This window comes from Phoca vitulina, unplaced genomic scaffold (genome assembly GCF_004348235.1).
Source record: "Phoca vitulina isolate PV1807 unplaced genomic scaffold, GSC_HSeal_1.0 scaffold6, whole genome shotgun sequence".
NCBI classification, from domain to species: Eukaryota; Metazoa; Chordata; class Mammalia; order Carnivora; family Phocidae; genus Phoca; species Phoca vitulina.
The window spans coordinates 49,720,557-49,744,867 of record NW_022589709.1 but is presented as its reverse complement, the minus strand read 5'-3'; the positions used below and the strand labels follow the sequence as shown (position 1 = coordinate 49,744,867).

The following is a 24,311-nucleotide window of genomic DNA, read 5'->3' as shown; positions in this document are numbered from 1 at the left end:
TCTCGATATTATTTTTCACATATTATCTAAGTACCTGAGAAAGAAATCCCTTGATTTTAATGAATTTGGTATGTAGAGGCATTTTTTTTTACTTTAAATAACTTTTAAATCAACATATTATTTTAGTGAGACTGTTTTCTCACTTGTAAAATCTTTCACTTCAAGATAAATGGCCCTTTATATATCATAAAATGGTGTTCATACAGCATGTACACAAGTGACTTCTGCCTGTATGTAAAAGGGGATGAGATGCTAGAATGAACACCTTTACACTCTACTAATTTTGTGGAAAAAAAAAAATACATTCAAGACCTGATGGTAAATGGATAAAATAGGATTGTAACAAGTAAGCACTGACTATGCTAGAACACTGTTCCACTTTGTCTTTCTATCCTGTAGTATTCTTAGCAGTTCTTTACTACATGGTATGCTTTCTACAAACACGAAAAGTGAAAAATGAAAGCAGACAGGAATGCAGAATACTTCTAAGTTTCTTCCAGCTTTATAATTCAGCTTGCCAACTTTTTTTTTAAGATTTTATTTATTCATTTGAGATAGAGAGTGAGAGAGAGAGAGCATGAGCAGGACTGGGAGGGGGTGTCAGAAGGAGAAGCAGGCTCCCCACTGAGCAGGGAGCCTGACACACGGGGCTCGATCCCAGGACCCTGGGATTATGACCTGAGCTGAAGGCAGACACAACTGACTGAGCCACCCAGGCATCCCCTTTAATTAAAATTAAAATTTTTAATTTTTAAAATTAAAATTACCACGTGTAGTCCTAAAAAATTGGATGCAACTTAAAACTCTAGGCCAAAAAGCCTCCAAGATTACAAGTGGCTGGACTGCACACTGAAAAGCTGCTCAGTGAAACAGAATTCTAACAAGCCATACAGAAAGTCTGAGATGGGTTAACTCATAGAGTAAGCATGGACATGGTCTAAATGATGATAATCCATCTAAACCTTAATTTTATAAATTGTATTTGTACCAAAAGTCTAATAACATGTTGGACAATCTCTAACTTCTAAAACTGCAATAAAGGATGACCCTTCCAAATCTTTCCTGCTGCTATAGAACAGAATACATATGTATACAAAAAGACAAAAGCCTGTTACCTAATTTATTAAATAAATAAATAAAGTGAAATGTGTCATCCAAAGTAAAATTTACAACCACTAGAACAACTGAAATTAAACAGTTGCCAGTAAATACCCCTAAGGGGTCAACCAAGAGGTTATTATAAGAAAGAAGATTTATCTTTTATTTCACTGTGTACCTGAATTCCTTCTTTAATTAAAAAATAAAAAAAAATAGTGGGACACTTGGGTGGCTCAGTCGGTTAGGTGGCTGCCTTCAGCCCGGGTCATGATCCCAGGATCCTGGAATCAAGTCCCACATCGGGCTCCTTCCTCAGCAGGGAGCCTGCTTCTCCCTCTCTCTCCCTCTGCTTGTATTCTCTCTGTCAAATAAATAAAATCTTTAAAAAAAAAAAAAAATAGTTATAGTTACAGTTAGCTACACCCTTACAAATCTTCTATTTTACTGAGGTTTTCTTCTTTTCTTTTCTTTCTTTAAGCCAAGGAATCTTTCTCAAAGAAAATCATATTCATAGCTGTATATGAAAGGCAGACAAAGATGAAGGCTGCTCTGTTTGGAACAGAGGCAAGAACCCAGAGAGGGGCAGAGTCTAGAGCACCACTGCCCCCTGTGGTTGTTCCTGTGGCAGTGTTACAGCATCCTGAGGCCTGACGTGCACATTTGAAAACTAATGAATTAGTCTATCAACCACATAATTTAGAATAATGCCAAGGTCAAGTGCAAATAAGTGGCAAAGTTAAGAAATTACTGAGGCCAGTTTCAGTATACCCAGGACAAGGACCAGGCTTCATCTCATGTTTGTAATAATTAATGTCTAAAGAATCCACATGTGAAAACACATGGAATACATACATATAGCCCCAACTTTTTAAATTACCTGTCAAAAGAGTAAATATGTATGGTAGTGCAAAATTTAACCTCTGTGATTTGCAAATAGCTTTCAACATGAATTTTATCTAAAATAGGATGGAATAAAATTCAAGGAACAGAAACACAAATAAATAGACAAACTACAAACACAGAGATTTTAAAGTCTGTTACATATTTTTAGGAGATATGGCAAGGAAAGATGTATTTTAACTCCAATTTCTACATAATTAACAAAGCAAAGGATTATGTGCACAGAGATACTGAAAATGATTTGATAGTGAAAGGAAAGTAAAATTTAAAATCTTATTAAATAGTGACAGTGGTTAGATAAGGCAAAATTACTTTATAACCTTCCAACAGGAAAAAAAAATGTATCTGAACAGCACTCTGGAAAAGAACTGGCTGAAATCAAACAACTTATTACTAGCAACAAAAATCTCTTGTCAAAGTTATCACTTACATCAAAGGGCCAAGACATTTGCAGCACGGGCATGTTCTTGCTTAATCCAGCAAAAGTGCCATCAAGAGTTTACTTTGTTCAGTGACAAATAAAATTAACTTTATTTAAAAAAAGCAATCATCAATTTAAGTGTCCTATATGCCATGATTTTTATATATTAATAATTCAAAACTATTTCAATTTTAAATAACCAAAATACTTTCTTAATATTAAAATTAAGATGGAGTCAGTATTACAAATAGTCTTATGGATAAAGATATATTTTTAAAATGTTAAAATACTTTTTAATACTAACAATACTAAGTCACTGTAAAAAGCATCGATGAATATTTTAAACATTTAAACCCCTTAACATCTGAGAGCTTAAGGTCATCTAAAATACATATCATGAACATTCCTCGATTTTATATACATTTTCCTCTCATTTTATTTCTAATTAACGAAAGTGAAATGAACTGAGCACTCAAATGTACTGAGCAACAAAACTGTATGTACATATATGTTTGTGTAAAACCATTATGATATAATTGGGGTATTTCTGGTCTTTTACTTTTTAGGCAGTTGATTTTAAAAATCTGTAATACTCCTTTTTCCTTTTTAATTGAAATATAAGTTGACACACATCACATTAGTTTCAGGTGTACAACATAGTGATTTGACAAACTCTATATATTATGCTGTGCTCACCACAAGTGTAGCTACCATCACCATGCAGTACTTTACAATATCACTGAATATATTCCCTAAACTGTACCTTTCATCTCCATGACTTATTCATTCCATAACTGGAAGCCTATTACCTCCCACTCCACTTCACCCATTTTGCCCATCTTTCCACCCCCCTCCACCTGCTTTTTTAAAAAGACAAAGAAGAAATATCACAAGATTAGAATGAATGTGCTACTCTTGTAATATTTAATTTCTTTTTTTAAAGGAATTTAAAACTTACACTTAAATGTTAAATATATACACACAAAGACCTCTATTGCAAAATATGTAATAAAATTTCCTCAACTGTCAATTAAGTAAAAAGAAGGTATTAAGTATGCCTCTAATGTTAATATGCACAAAGAAACAACTTCATTTTAATGTTTATTTAATTATAAACTTTACTAAAATTCTATCAGCTTAAGTGAAAAAAAGGAAAACAAACATTTTAAAATATAAAACTAGGAAAAGGTAGTTTAAAAGTTCAGCAATATTTATCTACAAAGGCAGGAAATTCTCTTAGGTATAAATTCACATGTGCTAGAATCACATTACCCACTTGTACAAGTGAGTCACTTGAACAGTTGAGACTTAAAAATATGAAAGCAACTAATCTCAAAAAAAAATCCATGATTTGGCAATATCACTGCAAACACTGTACCAGGCTCTGCTCCTAACAAGGGCCTCCTGCCAAGTATCATACTAAAAGTTTGTATACTATGTCATTAAGTATATATCAATCAGTGCCAAAATAATGAAAAATTATCCTTGCATTTATTTTTGTTTCCTGCTTTCCAAAAGAACATGAAAAAAAGGAGTCCTCCATAAATATGCAGATCTCTATATTTTACAACTATACACATTTTTAAAAGCTCATCCATTTTACTTTATAAATGGAAGACCATTCAACACTTACCTCTTTCCAAGGACTGACAAACTGTGTACGAGCATATCGAGTTAGCATGTGGATTATGACAACCTGTCCCCACTCTTCTACATCAACTAGTAAATTACAGAGCTTGCGGTAATTCTTGTGAATCAGATCTATTCTATCCGGGCATACTTCTTCAAAAGCCATCACAACACTCCCAGCTACCAGCTAGAAAAGGAAGAAATAGTAACTCATTAAAAAACATTTTCCCTCCATCAAAGATTCTACTCAGGCATTGCAGAGATACAATCAGTGTTACGACAATATTTAAAGTATTGAGGTATTTAATTTAAAAAATGACTATTCATGTATAAATAACAAATTTTAAGTGTCACTCCCTTAAAGAATAATTTTATACCTGTAACATGTCTGAAAAGGTAGTACCTTCCTGAAATATTACAATTAGAAGTACTAGTATTAGAAATTCCAACAATTTTTTGTCAAGTTAAATTTTAATAAATTGTTCATATATGGATTCAACATTTTCATCATATACATTTTTCATTTTTAAAGCTAACCTAAGTTCCAATCTAATGATTCATTATTTAGTACATAACAACATTCAGAAAAATAATCAAGACAATAACAAAGACCACATCATGTCAGTTTAAAATGAGAAAGACAATGAATTTATTTTAAAGTTTGTGAGGAACTCGTAAGTGTTTCTGGTACAAAACACTTTCAAATCTTCAACATTTTAATCCAGCTGTTAATTTTTACCAATATTTCATTTACAAAGAAAACACACAGGCTAAAATTTTAGTGCGTTATTATAACCTATGTAACAACGTGTGTAAGATGAAATAATGTATTACCAACAAAAGTCAGCTCTCTCCAAGACCAATTAATGAACCGTAAGTGCTGTTTTTGTAATTGTCATACTTGGGCAAAGCAGTGAAATTAAGATATCTTTGGGATAAAGATACAAGCTAAGCAGAATATATAATATACAAATACTTCTATATATGTACCACTGATATATGTGCAGTTAGCCAACAATATAATACTGTTGAAAAAATAAATTAATATCATATTCTTTCTAAACACTAGGGATCTTCATTTTAGTGTCTAAAATTTCCCCAATGACTTAAAATAAGCAATTAAATAGAAATGTAACTTACTGAAATGGTACTTTCTGAAAAATACTAGATAACAATGATATTTGTATTTTTAGTGTTTGTCCCTCTACTTGGCTGACATTTAGTTTATTAATATGCAACCAACAATACAATTGAAAGAAAACAGCTCAGAATATAGACTTGCTATTATGCTAAACAAGTTTCTAGTCCTGTGGGGATTTTATGAATTACCAATCAGTATAAACGTGAAGCCGCATTTATTGACTCCAGCCCTGCCCATGTACTGGTGCCTGCTGGTCCCAGCATGAATGCACTTCAATCGAAAAAGCAAAGAATTGATTATTTGTGTGAACTAAATAAAAAATGTATTATACGTATAATTTCCTATTTGCTATTGATATGGAAAGGAAGTTAAGTTTATGTTTTCATCTCCACATTTTGATATCCCCTGCACAAATCACTCTTCGCAAATTATATTCTGTGATAATCATATTTCTAAACAGATTTAGTATCATTTAAAAATCTCTTTTAAACAACTAAACTTTATGACATCAAACTATAGAATAACTCAGTATTTGTGAAATCTATCCATAGATATATTTTATATATACGTCAATCTTACATTAATAGAAGATATACATATCAACTGATACAGGATACTAAAGTACAAAAATAAATAATACCACTTAGAATAAAATAGTACATGAAACTGAAATAGCAATTCAATGAAGTTTCAATTTAGGAAATACTATGTAAAATCAAGTATTTTGCCTAAGCCTAGATTTTTTTCAAAGTGTTTAATTAAAAGAAAAATCAGCTACCAAATGTTATTAAATTTATTAAACTGAGAGCTATCGGTACAACATAATTCTAAAGTACTAACCGATAATGGAAAAAAAGAAAATACTTAAATACAAATAAACTTTAAGGAAACACAAAAATAATTAGAATATAAAGAAAACTACCTTCACAAAATAAAACTGACAGTTTTAGGTATTTCATTGTACGGATTTAACGAACTAACCCTAGGTTAAACAATGCCAGAATTGGTAATTTTGGTCTGTTAAATGTTCAATATTCTATAAAACCTCAAGAATTAAAATAAAATGGTCTACTCAGATTTTAAAACCAAAAATATTGGTTTCCCAAAAACAGACAGTTAATTTCCATCTCACTGTGTCAATAGTAGCTTCTTATATAAGGGGAAAAATAAATCACTCCAACAAAACTAGCAATGAGCTCATCAAATTCAAATGCAGTTTTCCATTTATGTATTTTTTATATTAAAGCTATAAACATGGTTCATTTATCTTCCCTTGGTTGCCATGTTTTTCTGTGCTGTTGCTATGAACTTCAGCCATTAGCTGTGCTCCAAGGTAAACTACATGAACCATCAACAAAAGTGACACCCCATCTATGGAGTTCATATTTTCTCCAGATTATCTATGCTAGTTGACAAGCTGGTAATGAAAAAAATCACACTAAGCAAATGGTTCCTCTAATAACAATAAATTTTCTATAAAATTATGAAGGGTACAAAACGTTTCCTTGCATCTATTTTGTCATGAATTCTAATTAACGTTGCAAAAATCTGAGAGTGCTGGGTCATCACAAGAAGTGCATCAAGGTTTGATTGATAATATGGTATAAGTTGGCCAATGCTGCCAAGATTTTCTTCTCTTAAATTAATGGCCATCCAACCTGCCCTAATCATACAGCCCAAATGATATTCCCCTTCTTATTTCAATTTTCTTGAGGCATGGAAAATGGGAAAGATCAGTCATTTATCTTCTAATAGCTGGATAATAGATCTATCACAATAAAACATCTGCACAAAATCAGAGGTATGGGGTTTTTTTTTTTTGCCCACAACAGTGAAGCTTTTACCAACATTAAATCAATAACTTATAAAATGCTGTCTTACCCCCAGAGTTTAGTTATGAATTACCAATATATTCATTAAACATCATTTTGTAGCTAAATTAAGGAGAAACGTTGTCATAAAAAATATATAAACAACTGAGTTTTTCAGTAAGCATTGACCAAATCTGTTTTCTTAAGAAACTCTGTTTTCTATTATAAAGTTAAATGCTATCCATAGGATTTCTTTAAAATTAACCTGAAAGAAACAGGAAATAAATACCACCTTGCTTCTGAGGTGTTTTAAATAAGACTGTCCACTGCTATGCTTAAATTGCTCAACAAATATGGATTTCTACCTTTTAAAGGCAAACCAGAGAAAGCATTATAAATTTTAAAAATGAATTTGTAACTGAACATCAAAAAGGAGTGTTTAGGGGGCGCCTGGGTGGCTCAGTCATTGAGCGTCTGCCTTCGGCTCAGGTCATGATCCCAGGGTCCTGGGATGGAGCCCCGCATCGGGCTCCCTGCTCTGCAGGAAGCCTGCTTCTCCCTCTTCTACTCCCCCTGCTTGTGTTTCCCTCTCTCGCTGTGTCTCTGTCAAATAAATAAATAAAAAATCTTTAAAAAAAAAAAAAAGAAAAAAAAGGAGTGTTTAGGATATGTTAAATAGAGAATATAGGAGGATAACGGTCAATCTAGGAACATACAATAAAGAAATTATATAAAGAAAAGTTGTAACAGCTGAATGGGGATAATGGAACATTATTAAAATATTCCCTTTTAATTTTACTGACTATAGTTGTGGGGTATCTTTCAAAATTTATAGGTAACCTTTAGACAACAGTTACCTAAGTAGCTCTAAAATGTTCTTCCAATTATCTTACCATAACAATATTCCTTAACCTTACATGATGCATTTTTAAAAAAGGACTATTTTATGATAAATATTGGTCATACTCTAGTAAAATGGAAAATGCATTCTCTTTTAATATGTTAATGTTTCCACCTTTCCTTAAAATGAGAATTATAGAACTCACTGTCTTTGAGATCTTAAATGTCAGAAAGTCTTCCTTTAGGCTAAAAGAAGCAACAGAGGTGTATCTCAAAGTCAAAATGTTAAGTGAAGAAAAGTTTTAAATACATTAAATTTATATTTATCAGCAGCAATAGCAATGTTAACATCATGATAGTGATCCCAAGAAGCTCCTGCTGATAACAAATAAATTCCTTTTCAAAATGTGGAAATAAATTAGACGTGCACGGTTCACTTAATTGGGAAATTTTTAAACAAAAATGATTTGGGATTCTTACTGTTTTCTCTTTTTTTTAAATTTTATTTATTTATTTGAGAGAGACAGAGAGAGCGAGCACGAACAGGCAGGATGGGTAGAGGGAGAGAGAGAAGCAGACTCCTCACTGAGCAGGGAGCTGACATGGATCCCAGCACCTTGAGATCATGACCTGAGCGGAAGGTAGATGATTAACCTACTGAGCCATCCAGCGCCCTGATTCTTACTGTTTTAAATGTCAATACTGACATTATTAATTTGGGGGAGGAAGAAAATACACCTGTCTTTCTTCAATAAAGAATTACAAGAGACAAAGTACTAATAAAGCTACGATCCATAAATATATGCATAAATATCAGAATATTTTTAAACCTCTCTACAACAATTATAATCACACAAAGGAAAAATTATCACAAAATGTTCTTAAAACATGATTAATTTAAATAATGGGTAGACAAGGTACAGTACCTGGGTAAATCTGAATCTCCCAAACCAAACCCAGAAAAATCAAAGATGAAAACCTATGTCCTTTTTTTTTTTTTTAAAGATTTTATTTATTTATTTGACAGAAAGAGACACAGCAAGAGAGGGGACACAAGCAGGGGGAGTGGGAGAGGGAGAAGCAGGCTTCCCTTGGAGCAGGGAGCCCAATGTGGGGCTTGATCCCAGGACCCTGGGATCATGACCTGAGCCGAAGGCAGACACTTAACAACTGAGCCACCCAGGCACCTCGAAAACCTATGTCCTAAGCATAACTAAAACACAGAGAATCTCCAAACTTCAAATTACATGTAAGTAGAAAAGTAAGTCCTAAATCCCAGAGAGTTCTCTTTCAAGCTTATATCATAAAACTTCACAAAGACCTATGGCAGTCTGGAAAAAACTGCCCATAACAAAGCAGTTAGGAGTTGGTGGTAAGTAAAACAGGGAACTAAAATCAACAGGAGAAAGAGAAAGAGTACTCTAAGTGTAAAAATACTGCATAAGATTCCCGGTGGGTCCAGTGGACTACAAAGAGGAAATTTCAAGAGGGCTGGAGGTGGAGGAAGGATTCAATGAGACTATTTTGGAAAAGAAAATTTTCAAGATGATAGCAGTTAAAAAACGAGGTAGAAGAAAAGGAGTCCCTTAGAAACTATAAGGTGACAGAAAAAAGAAATAAGAGGACGAAATTTAAGATCCTAAAAGACCAAAAAATAAATAAATAAAAATAACTTTAGGACATATACCCCTTCCTATGGATGCTCTCCCTCAATAAAGCCAACTAATAGAAAAGCATACTTTGCTATTCTGACAGAAAGGGTGTTCTTACACTAAGAATTTTGCAAACTACCTCAAACTCAAACCACTAGCTCTGTCCAAAGAAATGTAAAGATGTAAGTAATTTACACATATTGAAAACAGAAAGTGAAAATCAAAACAATTCAAATGATGAAAAGTACCCCCCCAAAAAATGATGAAGCAAAAGAAAACTGTCTAAAACAACAATCCAAATTGAAGTAAGCAGCCTCAAAGAAGCATCTGAGAATCAGAAAAATGAATGAATCAGAAATTCATAAAAGACAACAGAAATAAGCAAAAGACATCAGGAAGAAATGAAACAGAAGTTGACTTAAACCAAGAAAGAAACTGAGAGGGGAAGAAAATAATCAGACATGATTAAATTGCAAGGTGTCCTTGCAAGAAAACAGTTGAATGAAAATTTAGTAAGGGGAAATTTAAGAAAAGTAGAAAAAGAACCAAGTGAACAGAAATGAGGTAAAGAAAGAAGTAAAAAGGTTTAGAGAGACAGTGGTTGAAATGTAAGATAGGCAAAGAAGATTCAATCTACATAAATTGAAGTCCCCGAAGAAATAAAAGTAATAACTGAACAGAATTAATGTTTAAAACCATAATCTTTAAAAGAAAAAACACTTTGCCAGAAATAATGTAAGTTCTGAATCTACATTTTTAAAACGTTCACTGAGTACCAGAAAAAAATTGACACACATGAAGTGACCCTGAGACACCATTTAAAACTATTACATTTCAAAGATAAAGAGAAAATCATCAGGGTCAGTATCTTACTTAATGCAGACACGTTACAGGTACTTCCTTTAGATTGAAACAGACAAGTATGCTCACCATCTCCACCACTACTAGTACACAAGTATATAATTACACAAGAGAAATTAATTAGTCATAAGAATTGGAAAAGAAGAAGTAAAATCACTCTATTGGCAGATGAGATATTTTCTAGAATAAACTATGGAGAATGAATGATATAACTAAATCAAAAATAAAAGAACTTGGTAAAGAAGCAAGATATAAAATTACCATACAGAAAATCAAGAGCTTTTTTTATATACCAATAATAACAAGTTTAACAATATAAAGATAAAGCAATTTCAATTTACAGTAACATCAAAGAAGTCAGACTACATATTAATACAACTCTAAACCAATATTTAATTCAATTAGCAATCCCCACCTCAACACTCCCCACAAAGGTACATGCTAGCAATTCTGAAACACTTGCTCTTCATCTTGGGATTGAACAAGTAAGTAAATATACTGAGGATAATGAGAGCCACATTTTTTAATGCTGGAGAAAGAAGCTGAAAAGGTGGGAGGCTAGAAGGAACCCTGTACTACTGTACTGGAATTAGAGGCATCAGTATAAACTACTGCCATTTAACACAGAAAAATAGATATAGATGTCTTTTGAGTTAAAAAATATATAAACATGTAACACTTTAGGAAAAAGGAGTGCCTCATTAGTGATAGACCATCAAAGCTCCCATAAGATCTACCTGCAAACACCGAATATGATGTACACCATTTGGGAAGCAAAGTGTTAAAAATGATTAGTAAACACCTAATTATTATCACCAAAAAAATTAGTAATTACTATCACCAAATTAATTCCACAATCATTCAACAAATACTAAATACCTACTATGAACAAGTACTCAATGTTTTCTACTGTATTTTGGAAATAAATGGTCAGAAATTAATAACCAATGGTTGCAAATTTACAAAGAAATTATCCTTTACATTCCTTTTTCAGGCATTTATTTCTTATTGGGAATATGTATTAACCCCTTTTATGGTGTCAGGCACTATGATCAGGGTTATATATACAATAGCTCTTTCAAAACAAATAAAACTTTATACATTAGAAATTACAAGCTATACAAATTTGGAAACTGAAACTTATGAAGGCTTAATATATAGCTACCAAGGGGCAGAAGTTTAGACACAAACCCAATTCTGTCTTATTAGGAAGACTGCAATTTTCACCTGTGACATATCTTTTTTTAGGAAGACATGCACACATTATAAATGGAGATTTCATTCCTGGGCCATACAACAAATTTCCTTTAGTCTATAATGTAACAGAAATCGTGGTAAACTACGTTAAAGTAAAGGATCTGTTTCTTACAGATCTTACTATATTCTCCATAGTCCTTGGCAAATGTCGTGCATGTCAAAGAAACCAAATGTTTTTGTATTAATACTAAAATCAAGTTAACCATAATACCAATAATACTGATTCCACATCTGGGTCCTAGAAGCAGATAACAAGTATGCCAGATAGAAGACAAAAAGAAATCAAATTTCTTTTCTGTCTTCATTTATTGGGCAAATCTATTGTTCCTTACCTCTTATATTACATCAAGCACTATAGAAGAAATACAATGAAGATTTCTGCTACATTACAGACTAAATTTGCTGGATGGCTTAGGAATGAAATCCCCAACCATAATTTCATGTATAATAAAATATTTTCAAAATATAGAGCGGAAAAAAAAAAGTACATAGTGAAAAACTCATTAAAGGAAGTAAAATGTTCAAAAGACAGTATTCATTTAATGTAAATAGAAAGCAGTAAAGGAGGAAAGAGGAACAAAAAGACATGAGACAGAAAAACAAGTAAATAGCAGCTATAAATTCAACTATATCAATAACATTAAATGTAAATGGATTAAACCATCTATAATCAAAAGGCACATATTGTCACAGTGGATTAATTAACAATATCCAACTATATGCTGTCTACAGGAGATACACACTGGATTCAAAACTACCAACAGGTTGAGAGTAAAAGCAAAGAAAAAGATGTATCATGTAAACAGCAACCATAAGAAAGCAAAATAGCTGTACTTATGTCAGACAAAATAGGCAGATCCCATGGGTCATCACTACTCCTAGACCTCATTATCACAATACAAAAAGAATGGGAGTGGGGAAGGGAGAAGGAGGAGTTAAGTACATTCACAAAAGATGACTCATTAGCCAGTAAGATCACTCTTACCAGCAATAAAACAGTCCTATAAATAAAAAAATGTTTTAGAATATTTTTTAAAAAACACATTTATAATACTCTTCTAATTTTTTAATATCTCTTTAATACTTACTAATACTTTAAAACAGCTATTTGTTTCCAGGTGATTCAGCCTTTAAAAATCCTAATAAATCACTGCTTAAAATAAAAACTTTTGCACTCAAAGCAGTCAAAAATTTAGCCACAGATTAAAGAAAGGATTTCCCCCCATTTGTTCTTCTGATTCCAGATGAAGAAACATGTAGTAAGCTAAAATTCTAAATACAAATATTTCTCTTTATAAACACATTTTTATTCTTCAAGGATTTTAATGAACTCCACTAATATTTATACCACTTCAAAATCAGTAAAAATAATCATACCACATATACAATGGCAAAATGATACCATGTAAATAAAACACAATTTTACTTTGACATAAAAAGGTTATCACTTACTGTGCTTTTATCTTTTAGAAGTTTTTCAATTACTTCAATTAACATTTCCTTCTGCTCTGGATCAAGGCTAAAACATAAAAAGAAAAGAACATACATTAATTTTTTTCCCTTTAATTCAAATTTTAAATGAAGCTAATCATTTCAAGAATATTAAGAGAATTTTTTAGGGGGGAGAGAGAGCAAGAATTATGTAAAGATAGAAAGAAACAAAACAAATCTGAAATAAAATGGGACTTTTTCTTCTCCCAAATATGTCCTAATCTTTCTCTTTAAAGTTGCTCATATTAATTAAACCCAGACATTCATACCGTTAAGAAAGTATTTAAATATCAACTTCACTTCTAAAAAATAGTTGGAAAATCTTAAAAAAGTAATTACAAGTAGACAAATGATGAATTCCTTTTTTAACTGAGGGGAAAAAAGTAACAGAACAGCAACGATTTTTGATTATGGATACATAATGGTCAAAAACAAATAGAGAATTCTTAAATAGGAATTTTCTATCATTTCAGTTCAGTAATAGAGACATGCATTACAAAACCTGCCATCTAAAAACAAAAAAATATAAGCAAAGGCTTACATATATACAGAATTAAGAAATGCGTCCTATTAGCAGCTCTAAGCACTGAAATACTGATAACAATATGATTTCTTCCTAACATGGAATTCAACTGCTGTCCATTTACTGTGAAGCTGAAGAATAGTTATACAAAGATAAATAAGACAGTCTAGTAAAGAAAGTCCCAAACATAATCACTCCATATAACAGAAACATGTATAAGGGATAACAGGCATAAGAAGAGCACCAATGCAGAAGGAAGGATTATGGAGGGTTTCTTACAAGAAGTGACATCACAGATGAATCTTAACAATATGGCTTTAACTGAAAAAAGGAGAAAATTTTCTAGGTCAAGACTAAACAGATGGTCGTAAGTTAAAAACATTTTATGTAGAGGACTAACAGGCAGTACTGAGCTATTGGACGGTAAATTCCAGGCAAGGAGAATAAGGGTTGGGGGTGGAGAGGTAAAATGGGGCCCAGTGATGGACTTTTAATCTGTCACAGTAAGCTTGGATCCTATTCTGCAAGTATATAAACAAGAAAAGATAGTGAGAAGTATGATATAACTTTGTCTGACAGAAAATGAATTTTTACTTTTTACACACTTATGTAAGTTTATTACTAACCACTATAATTATTTGAACAAACTTTGTAATTCTTTCAAATTCTAGCTCCAGTCTTCCTTCTCCAAGCAGTCTTTCCTAACTAATCTCACTTTGTTACATCTTTACATTATGAAGCCATATATGACAATCTCTGAGTCATATCCTATCAAAGTCATGGTTAGTATGCCTTTCTATATACATATATATCATATGCTAATATCTTATTTAATTATAGATTGCCTTTAATTAATTGTCATTGGTTTGATTTTTTTTCCTAAATAGTGATAATACATCCTCTACCATTTTCATACATCTTACACATATAACCCAACACCAAAACACAAAATGATCTTGATAAAAGCTTGCGGAATCAATGCTAACAGAAAATAATACCAAATTACTATAGATAATAACTCTTTTATTTAGGCAATATGTTTTCCACAAGGATCAAGGCATTGTATGATATTTTAATAAATATCATATAAATACAGTATGGTGCTGCATTTCAAAATCAGCATTTTAAAATTCAATAAAATAGTTCTATAAAAGAATCAGACAAGGAAGGGAACATCAGGGCCAAAGATGGAAGAAAGGAGAACAAAGTGAGTTGATAGACACAGAGATACAAATGTAGTGATCCAAAGGGGCACCTGCACCCCAATGTTTATAGCAGCAATGTCCACAATAGCCAAACTATGGAAAGAGCCCAGATGTCCACTGATAGATGAATGGATAAAGAAGATGTGGGATACACACATACACACACACACACATATACCACAATGGAATACCACTCAGCCATCAAAAAAATGAAATCTTGCCATTTGTAATGACGTGGATGGAACTACAGGGTATTATGCTAAGCAAAGTAAGTCAATCGGAGAAAGAATTATCATATGATTTTACTCATACGTGGTATTTAAGAAACAAAACAGAGGATCACAGGGGAAGAGAGGGAAAAATAAAACAAGATGAAACCAGAGAGGGAGACAAACCATGAGAGACTCTTAATCATAGGAAACAAACTCAGGGTTGCTGGAGGGGAGTGGGTGGAGGGATGGGGTACCTGGGTGATGGACATTAAGGAGGACACATGATGTAATCATGAACACTGGGCATTATGTAAGACTGATGAATCACTGACCTCTATATCTGAAACTAATAATACATTATATGTTAAGTAACTGAATTTAAATAATAAATAAAATAAATTTAAAAAAGAAATTAAAAATGTTTTAGAAATTGAAAAAAAAGAACAAAGTGAATCGAGAGGATAATACACCTAAGATTCTACCCTACAATAAACAGAAAGAAGTCTTAATTTTCTAATAATATACATGTATATGTACATGAGAGATATACTATATAAATGAGAATTCAAATTCCATTCATTTTTAAGTTATAAAATCTATAAAATTATCATAGGCCCTAACAGGCTCACAAGTAAAAACCAGCATAGGGTCTCTATAGCCAAAATAAAGTTAAAGATGTCTAAAGAATGTTTGTGGGAAGAAAAACCGTCACTGGGTTTACTTAGTATAAGGACAGACCAACTGTAAGAGCTAATCAAGTAAGCCTCCATGGGATGTAACATTCCACATACCATTAGAGGTCATTGGTATTATTAATAAAGCACCTACCTGTATAATTTCTGTATTGCATGGGCTGCATTCTTCCTAACATATGGTGATAAATCAGCAGAAGCCTCCTTAATAGCAAGCATCATAATAGGTACAATAATTGGTACTCTAATACTTGACAGAACTCTCAAAGCACTTGCACGGATTAGTTGATTTGGGTCCTAAAAATAGTGCAAAAATATTCATCAAAATTTCAAGTTTAACATTTCAACAGTATCTTTATGACACAGTTAATTGGTGCTCACAGAGTACAATATAATAATAGAAAAAAGGTTACTTAAAGAATTAGTATATGGAAATGGGTAAGGAAAAACAGTTAAATAAATGTTTATTTCTCTGAATAATGTTTGAACAAGAAAAGTAATGGTTATAATTCTAGCTGATCATTCATTACTAAATGTTGGGTTTTTAGAGTTTTACAATGATAAAATGCTACAAGTTATAAATTTTATCTTTAAAAAGTCATGTCCCCTCATTACACACTTTCAACCATCAGTTGGTATAATGATGAAGAGTTCTTTGATGCATGATAATGATTAAATAAAATATAAAGGAACCTACAGAAAATGAAACACACTGGGAAAGGTCTAGTTGGTCATAGATATTATTTTCTAAGGACACTGAATAGGCAATGTGAGAGGCTTTTCAACTCTTTCAAAACACTACTGTGCCATTTAGATTATTGCTCCAGTTCTTTAAATCACACACCTTCAACTCTGCACCAACCTTGTAGCTATTTGCTGGCTCACTCTATTATTTACCTTCAGAGCTCGCTGGAAAGTGCTTATGGACAAGAGCGCCAGATCCTGCTGTTCTTCAGCATACCGGACCAGGTAAACATATACTAACTTCTTGATCTGTTAAAAAAATAAAATCATTTAATCCTAGCTAAAATTAAAAATTCAATGTTTTGCATACCAAATCCATTCTCAATTTTCCTGAAGTAAATAACTGAATAGCTTATATTGTAACATAAAGATAATATATTATAGGATAATGAATGGCAACAAAAAAAGCTTGTAAAATAAGCATTTAATAATCTAATCTATAATAGCAACATCCTATCAAGGTGTTCTGTAACAACACTCCAACACGTCTTAAGGGTTAACTTGCTTCAAGCTAATGCACTCCTTGTTTGCTGACCTAAGTCCCTTGGTCTGTAGATGAACTAACCTACCTTCCTTGAGAACTGCAGACCACCAGCCTTAAGGAGTAAAGGACCAGACTTCCCCAGAGAAGTCCTGACCACATTGGAACACAGCTGCAGCTGATGCCAGCAAGTATGTTCAGGGCCATGCCAACATATGACTATTTGCCTGGGCACCACCTTATCCTGCAGGTAGCCACCCCCAGCCCCAGTGTCCCACATCTTCCCCTTTAAAATACTTTCTGGCTTTGCCTGGACAGGGAAGATGGTCTTTGGAACATTAGTCCACCACCTTCCCAGGCTGCCAGCTTCCTGAATAAAGCAACCTTTCATTTCCCACCATCACCTGTCTATTGATTTTCAAGCAGCGAGCAGGTGAACCTGAGTTCATAACCAGTTCTGTCTGGTAACACTTTCTCTTGAAGGGAATAAAAAACCCCTGAGCAAAACTCAAACAAGAATATTAAAATATTAGCTGAATTGTAAAAACATTTTCAAAATGAGGGATACAAATAGTATAAAGATCTTGGGTTCTGTCCACTAACTACATAGTATTTGAACTTACGTTTCTTCATCAATCAAAAGGTGCTGGAGCCCCAACCCTGACCATATGGTAATATTCACATTCCAATATACATTACATGATATTTTCAGCTCAGTAAGAATAAGGTATGACAATAATACCAATTTAATGTAATAAAAATTCCAAAAGACTGGAAGTATCTTCCGAAAACTGTTTTAAATGGCAAGTTAATCACTAAGTCTATAACAGAATTATGATGAACAGAAAAATTGCATAAAAATTAGAAATTGAGTTGAAATTCATCAACTGCTTCTTTCTGACACTGCTCACAGCCTGTTTCTTCCTTCGCAAGTATCTTCAGATACCAGTGCCTGATTAATTTCTTATGTATCAGCAGAGTACAGATCTAAAAGTTTATGGAATGTTCAAAGAGCACAGGAAATGAGGGGAAGTAGTTGGAAATAGGTAAAGTTGACGCTGGAAAGGAAAAAGAGTGCTACACCAGGCCATGTTTGATGTCCTACTAACCAATCTGAACTTTTTAAAAGATAACTGCCATAGTCTTCCTTCCCTCATCCTCCAATTTCCTTTGACACAGTACTAACTATATGCCAGGTGCTATTCTCAATGTTTTACTTAAATTAATTCATTTTATTTTTTTTTAAATTGCTCTTTCAGCCATTTCTTTTTATTTACAGTTTGTGTTCAATTCCATAACATGAAAAGTTACTATGAATCAAAGCATAAATACACAAACACAATATATAATCCAAAATAGATGTGCAGCATTCAGGTATGAAACAAAATGGAATGTTCGTTCCATTTTGCTTGAGATCTGTTGGATGTGGTTGTTCTGGTGTAGGTTCCTAACGATGGGAAAAAATGACTTTGGTTATCGAGACTACTGTGGCCATATTAGATACTGGAACATCTAAGCATCAGTGTGTGACCATGCGAACAAAAGACCTCAGAGTGTCTATTTTCATAAAGCTCTCTGTGCATCGAGGCAGTTGTAAAAAGATTTACTTTCCAGAATCAAGCCCACTTTAGGCTTAGGACCAGGTTCTAACTATCTAAAAATACTGACTAACAGAAAGTGTTCCAAATGTGGCTATTCTGATTCAGAGTTTAAAAAAAAAAAAAAAGGTATTTACAGAAAGAGTTTAAAAGTTTTTCTGAATTTAATGTAAGCTTCCAGTCTTCACTTCCCAAATACCTGATTTACAATTTTGGTTCCTGCACATATTTTGCCTTTTTAATTTCAAGATTTGTCAATTTTACCTTCAAAACAGATCATTTTTTTAATTATAAAAAGTATTCAACATATGCAGAAATAAAAAGCATTTTGAAATTAGCTGAGATCAATGTTCTTCTACTCTTTGGAATCAGTTTAGCTAAATGAACCTGGCACTCTTGTTGAATAGGAATAAGTGATCAGTATATAAGCAAAATTTACTCATTATGCTTCAATCGGGGGTAGATTCCAATCCATCATTGCCCTGGCATATGACAATTACTATATAAAAAAATCAATGCAATGTCAAATCCAAAGCCTCAGAGGAAAGAGTTCAGTTCCCAAGAAACAGTGATAGCTTAACAAGATAAAACTTTTATCTAGAGTATACAGGCATTAAGTTAATACTGCTGAAACAATGCACTGAGGATTTACAGTAACACCTGGAAAGTTCCTTCTAATGCACATATAAATAGAATCATGGAAGCTTTTTGTATTAACTGTTTTATGGCCTTAAAGATTTAATGAACCAAATGAAAACTGAATCTGTTCACATCCCATCTCTTATATCAAGGTAAGATAAAATCTATTCTCATTTTCAAGGTGGAATTTTACATGTCCATACTTTTAAGCCACATTTAAAGAAATTATCTCTTGACTAATCTTGGACTAATCTTGGACATCTTGTACATGACACTCCAGTAGATTTAATAGACATTCATCATCTAGTCAAACCCTTCACATGTTCTTCAAACCAATCAAATTTGGGATCCTCAACATTTTCTGTCAATAAAATAAGGTGTGGAATTAGCAGATTCAATGAAGACCTGTTTTTTCCTTGTCACACTGGATGTCTAGACGCCATTGGGATTGGGTTTAGAAGATGGGGAAGTATAGATATTTCTTGGCCTGACTCTTTTAACAGTAGAGATGTAGAAGGGAGAACGAGATCACGAAGAGACTGGCTATTGACTGCAGAGCACCGCCAGTTGGTGTGGTGGTGGCATTAGCTGGATTTGGGGCAGTCGAGGTACTCTGGGAGGAGGAGTTACTTGAAAGTGTTACAACAGCTGTTTGATTTGAATAAATCTGCGTGGGTAAGAGCAGCGCCAGAAGCAGCAGCCCCAGTCCGAGCCTGGCTACCATCGCTCTGCCCGTGTCTGCTCAGTCAGCGTCGGTACGCGGCGCGTCTCACTGGATGTGGGGGAGTGGAGAACCGCTGGCTTGGGGCAGGCGCAGGCAAGGTGGGTAAATTAATTCATTTTCAATTCACAATTCAATGAACAGGTACTATTACTCCTATTTTACACATGAAGAAACTGAAGCACAGAGAGGTTCAATAACTTGACCAAGACAGCACATGTATTAAATGAAGAACTAGGATTCAAAATTAAGCCTAAGAAATCTATATAGTAAAATGTTAACAGTGACTGTATCTGAGGTAGTATTAACCAGTGACCTTCACTCTTTACATCTTTATTATTTAATTTTTTTACAATGAATATTAATTTTCTGTTCAGATAAAACAATAAAGGTATTTTTACTTTGGGGTGAATCTCATCTTTCCAAATGTCCTCTACTATAAAATAATAGTACTTTCTCTCATTATAAAAGTATTTGAAACTTCTTTATGATTAAAACAAAATCTCAAACTGAAAATATTTTTAAGTTCCTACATTTCTACAAAGAGAGCTATTTCTGTAGCATTGATAAGATAGAGCCACTAAAACTGTTTTAAACCTCTCCAATAGGTCAACAAAAACTCAAGCTAAATGAACAAACTTTTGCCAATCAACCAATCTGTGACAGTCCTTCACTTTGAAACATCAGTCTATCAGGAACAAGCTAACTCCAAAAAACAAAACAAAACAAAATACACACACACACACACACACCTCAGAGTGCCAATCAATCAACAGCAGTCTCACCCAAGTGATCACATATCTACAGATGATATCAACCCACTTACGCCACTGAAAGTCCACAAACCCTTTTCAATGTTCACTTAGAAGCAAGCAAGCTTACACAAGAATGTAAGTAGGTTCCAAAATTATGTGACACTACTATATAAGATGGCAACCATATGATACAAATTATACCCAATGTTTTAGATTATATTTAAATGGAAATATAAAGTTTTTAATTACAGTTTAAGAAGCATGTATCTAATTGTCTGAGGTACTGATAGCTTTCTCCACCACCAGATTTTTAAGTTCCTAAGATTACAACAGTGCCAAAAAGCAATTAACACTTGCTAGTTGACTGATTTATAGCATTTTCAATAAATCAAAACAACACACAGATGCATTTTTAAATAAGATATTTCTGAAATCCACCTTAGAATGAACAAGAGGTTACTTAAATACAGGAACCTTTCCTTATTCATCTGTATATTCTCAGGACCTATATCACATGCCTGGTATATAGTAAGAGTTCAATAATTAGCTAAATGAAACATCACAGCCCAGTGGTATACTGAAAAAATTTATTAAGACATTTCCCGTTAGATTGCTACATCAGGAATCTAACTTACCACAATGGTTATAATTCACCAAATAGATGCCTAGAAAAACACCAACATATTATGAAGAGATGATAGGTATTACAAAGATTGCCTCCAAAGTCTTTAACTTGTGGGCTAAAAAAAAAATTAATCATTTAAAGTATTTTTTCTTCTTACTAATTATATTCAGATCCAGTCTACAGTTCTCTGGAAAGTTTTGAAAGAAAATGGATTAGAGTCCACCCATCCCCTCATCCTCCTGTGATTTATTTCTCAGCAACACCTTTATTTATCAAGTAACTGTACAGCCAACTTTTAAAGCTGAATTATGAACTCCAGAATATATCCAGGGGTTTATATTGGCAACACTGAAACATTCAGAACCACAGCTGAGCTAGCAGGCATTGCTGTAATTACTCACTATTGGAGAAGGATTTTTGTGACTGTTATAGCAAAAAGCATAACAATATTAAATCACAGAAGGTTGCAAAACACCAAATTTGTTCTAGTTCTGTTATAAGAATCAATCAATATTGACCACAAGAGGCCTATGCACTGACTGGCTGCAGGTGTGCAGAGAAAGCCTAGTTTCCCTGAAACCATTCTGTGACCAGAAATGGGAGTACTTAAAGCTCCGTGACTACACCATTCTCTGATCAGTTACCTTCATTCAATGTTACAACACTCCTTGCTGTAAAGCTAATCATAGCAGAGCCCCAGTAGGCTGGAAGAACACAGGCAGATCTGTTTAATTAGTTTATCAATACGAGTAAATCAAACTTCATGAGTTATTGACTAAACCTTTGATTATTTTTGTACTATAACCACTGATTGCTTACTAGGTAACTTTTGGTATCATTTGACATCAAATGGAAGATGATGCACAGCTTAACTGTGTGTCTAAGGCAGCATGTACTAATAAAAATGAAATTTTGCAGTTGATAGCAATGAAACATCAATCAATTCTCTAAACATAAATTTTAAGAAGCTTATGTCAGTTTTCTCACATTAGAGGATTAAGCATATTTCAAAAACAAGGTATTTCAAGAACAAAAGAAATCCAACAAATAGACCAATAATTATGTTTATAGTGACGTTTTTGTTGCAGAACACTAGGCAGTACAAGAGAATCTGACTGTAAAGGGAAAAGATGAACAAATAGGGAAGTTCTACTATAACTAATGAACAGTACAAACAGCTTTGGATGAACAATAAATGATACAGAATTTTCTGCTAACAAGAAGACTAGAAGTCCAGGGGGAACTAGTTAATTTAACTACCAATTTCTAAGGACTTGCTCATTTCTACCAATCTCTGAAACATAAAAAAATTTATACCAATGCCAGATACCTCCCAAAGGATAGCTAATACCAGATGTTGATTTGGGGCCAAAGTCACTAAGGCAGAAGGAGGAGGAAGGAAGCACCAAACAGGAAGGATGGCTCTAAAAGGGGAATGGTCTAAGATGGGTTCTGAAGCCAAGCCACCTGGCTTTGGATTCTGACTCTGAAACATACTGTGTGACCTTAGTCAGATAATTTAACCTCTATTGTCTTGCCCTCATACACAAAATTTGGGAAATTAGATAAGAGTATCAATCTGACAGGGTTATCTGTGAAGATAAAATGAGGATATATGTAAGGTACTAACAACCTAGCACACACAGCATCTTTTAAATGTTAGCAATCATTGCTCCTACGAATAGAGACTCTATTTAAGTCCAATATTAAATGAATGAAGTGTTTCGATTTTAATTTACCCAAGTTAGTCAAACTGAGTTTATGATGGCTAATCATTTTGGTAGCAAAATTCACCTATCCAAAATATATAATGTATGTGTTATCTAATTAAAAAATGGAGTATACTTTAAAAAGTATCTAAAAATGGGGGACGCCTGGGTGGCTCAGTCGTTAAGTATCTGCCTTCGGCTCAGGTCATGATCCCAGGGTCCCGGGATCGAGCTCCGCATCGGGCTCCCTGCTCTGCTGGAAGCCTGCTTCTCCCTCTCCCACTCCCCCTGCTTGTGTTCCCTCTCTCGCAGGGTCTCTGTCAAATAAATAAATAACATCTTTAAAAAAAAAAAAAGTATCTAAAAATGGGTTTAAAGTACTTATTTTTAAAATCTTATAAATTATTCTAATAAAGTTTAAATGGTGACAGGAAAATATTTCTTTTTAAATATATGGAAATGTGTACTCTAGAAATTGTATAAAATATACTCCTACTTTTACTTTTCCAGATTTTGAATACATAAATTCAAAATTATTTAAACTTACTTTATATGGGGAAAAACTAAACTACTAATTTACTTTATATTAGAGACATAGTAACACCCAATCCACTGTCATAGTGTTAAAATAATAGCTAAGAGTCTATTTTACATCAATCTTGTATTTGTATTATATAACAACTGAATCACTGATCTTATTGTTCTACTTAAACAAAAAACTCTACCATCGTTAAGAGTGTTTTATTCACTCTTATTTTTCTGTACCTACCCAATCTTTTCATTAAAAAATGCTTTGTTTCTAAAACCAAAAATACTTAAGCATTGACTATAAAATTGCTAAAGATATATGGCTCACTCAATATATGCTGGCCATAAAGCAGTATAAGACACTGCTATAGAAGTCTGATGTAGAGATTGGAAAAGATGATGTGAATTTTCAAGTATGTCACCACAGTTATAAATTGACAACTCCACATACAAAGTAGGGAAAACTGAGATTAATGTTTCATTTGATCAATAACATTCCATATATTTTTAAGGCTTTAGGAAGATTTTTATATGAAGCTATAATTTGATAATAACCGAGAGACCTGATTTACCCTCCTACCTTAACCAAACAGAAGATCGGGGGAAAAGAGTTTTCATATGTTGGACAACAAGCAGCCCAGTACTGTGAATCCTCAGAGGGAAAAGTCAAAGTGAGTGCCACTACAGAGGGTAGTATATCCACCAGCACACAAGGGGCAACTCAAACAGAATCCAGAAGACTCACTGTGCTGAGGAGAGAGAGATCAAAGTTCAGAGG

General features: G+C 33.3%; 1 protein-coding gene across 4 annotated transcripts in view; it reads right to left on the bottom strand.

Moving 5' to 3' along the window:
* Nucleotides 1-24,311, bottom strand: part of AP3B1 (adaptor related protein complex 3 subunit beta 1) — a 254,664-nt gene that overhangs the window by 176,508 nt on the left and 53,845 nt on the right. For all 4 annotated transcript variants that reach the window (XM_032404142.1, XM_032404143.1, XM_032404144.1 and 1 more), the window contains exons 4-7: nucleotides 16,631-16,726; nucleotides 15,870-16,030; nucleotides 13,063-13,129; nucleotides 4,053-4,235 (exon numbers count right to left, since the gene is read on the bottom strand). In XM_032404142.1, the coding sequence (XP_032260033.1) occupies nucleotides 4,053-4,235; nucleotides 13,063-13,129; nucleotides 15,870-16,030; nucleotides 16,631-16,726 (507 nt within the window). The remainder of the gene's footprint in view (nucleotides 1-4,052; nucleotides 4,236-13,062; nucleotides 13,130-15,869; nucleotides 16,031-16,630; nucleotides 16,727-24,311) is intronic.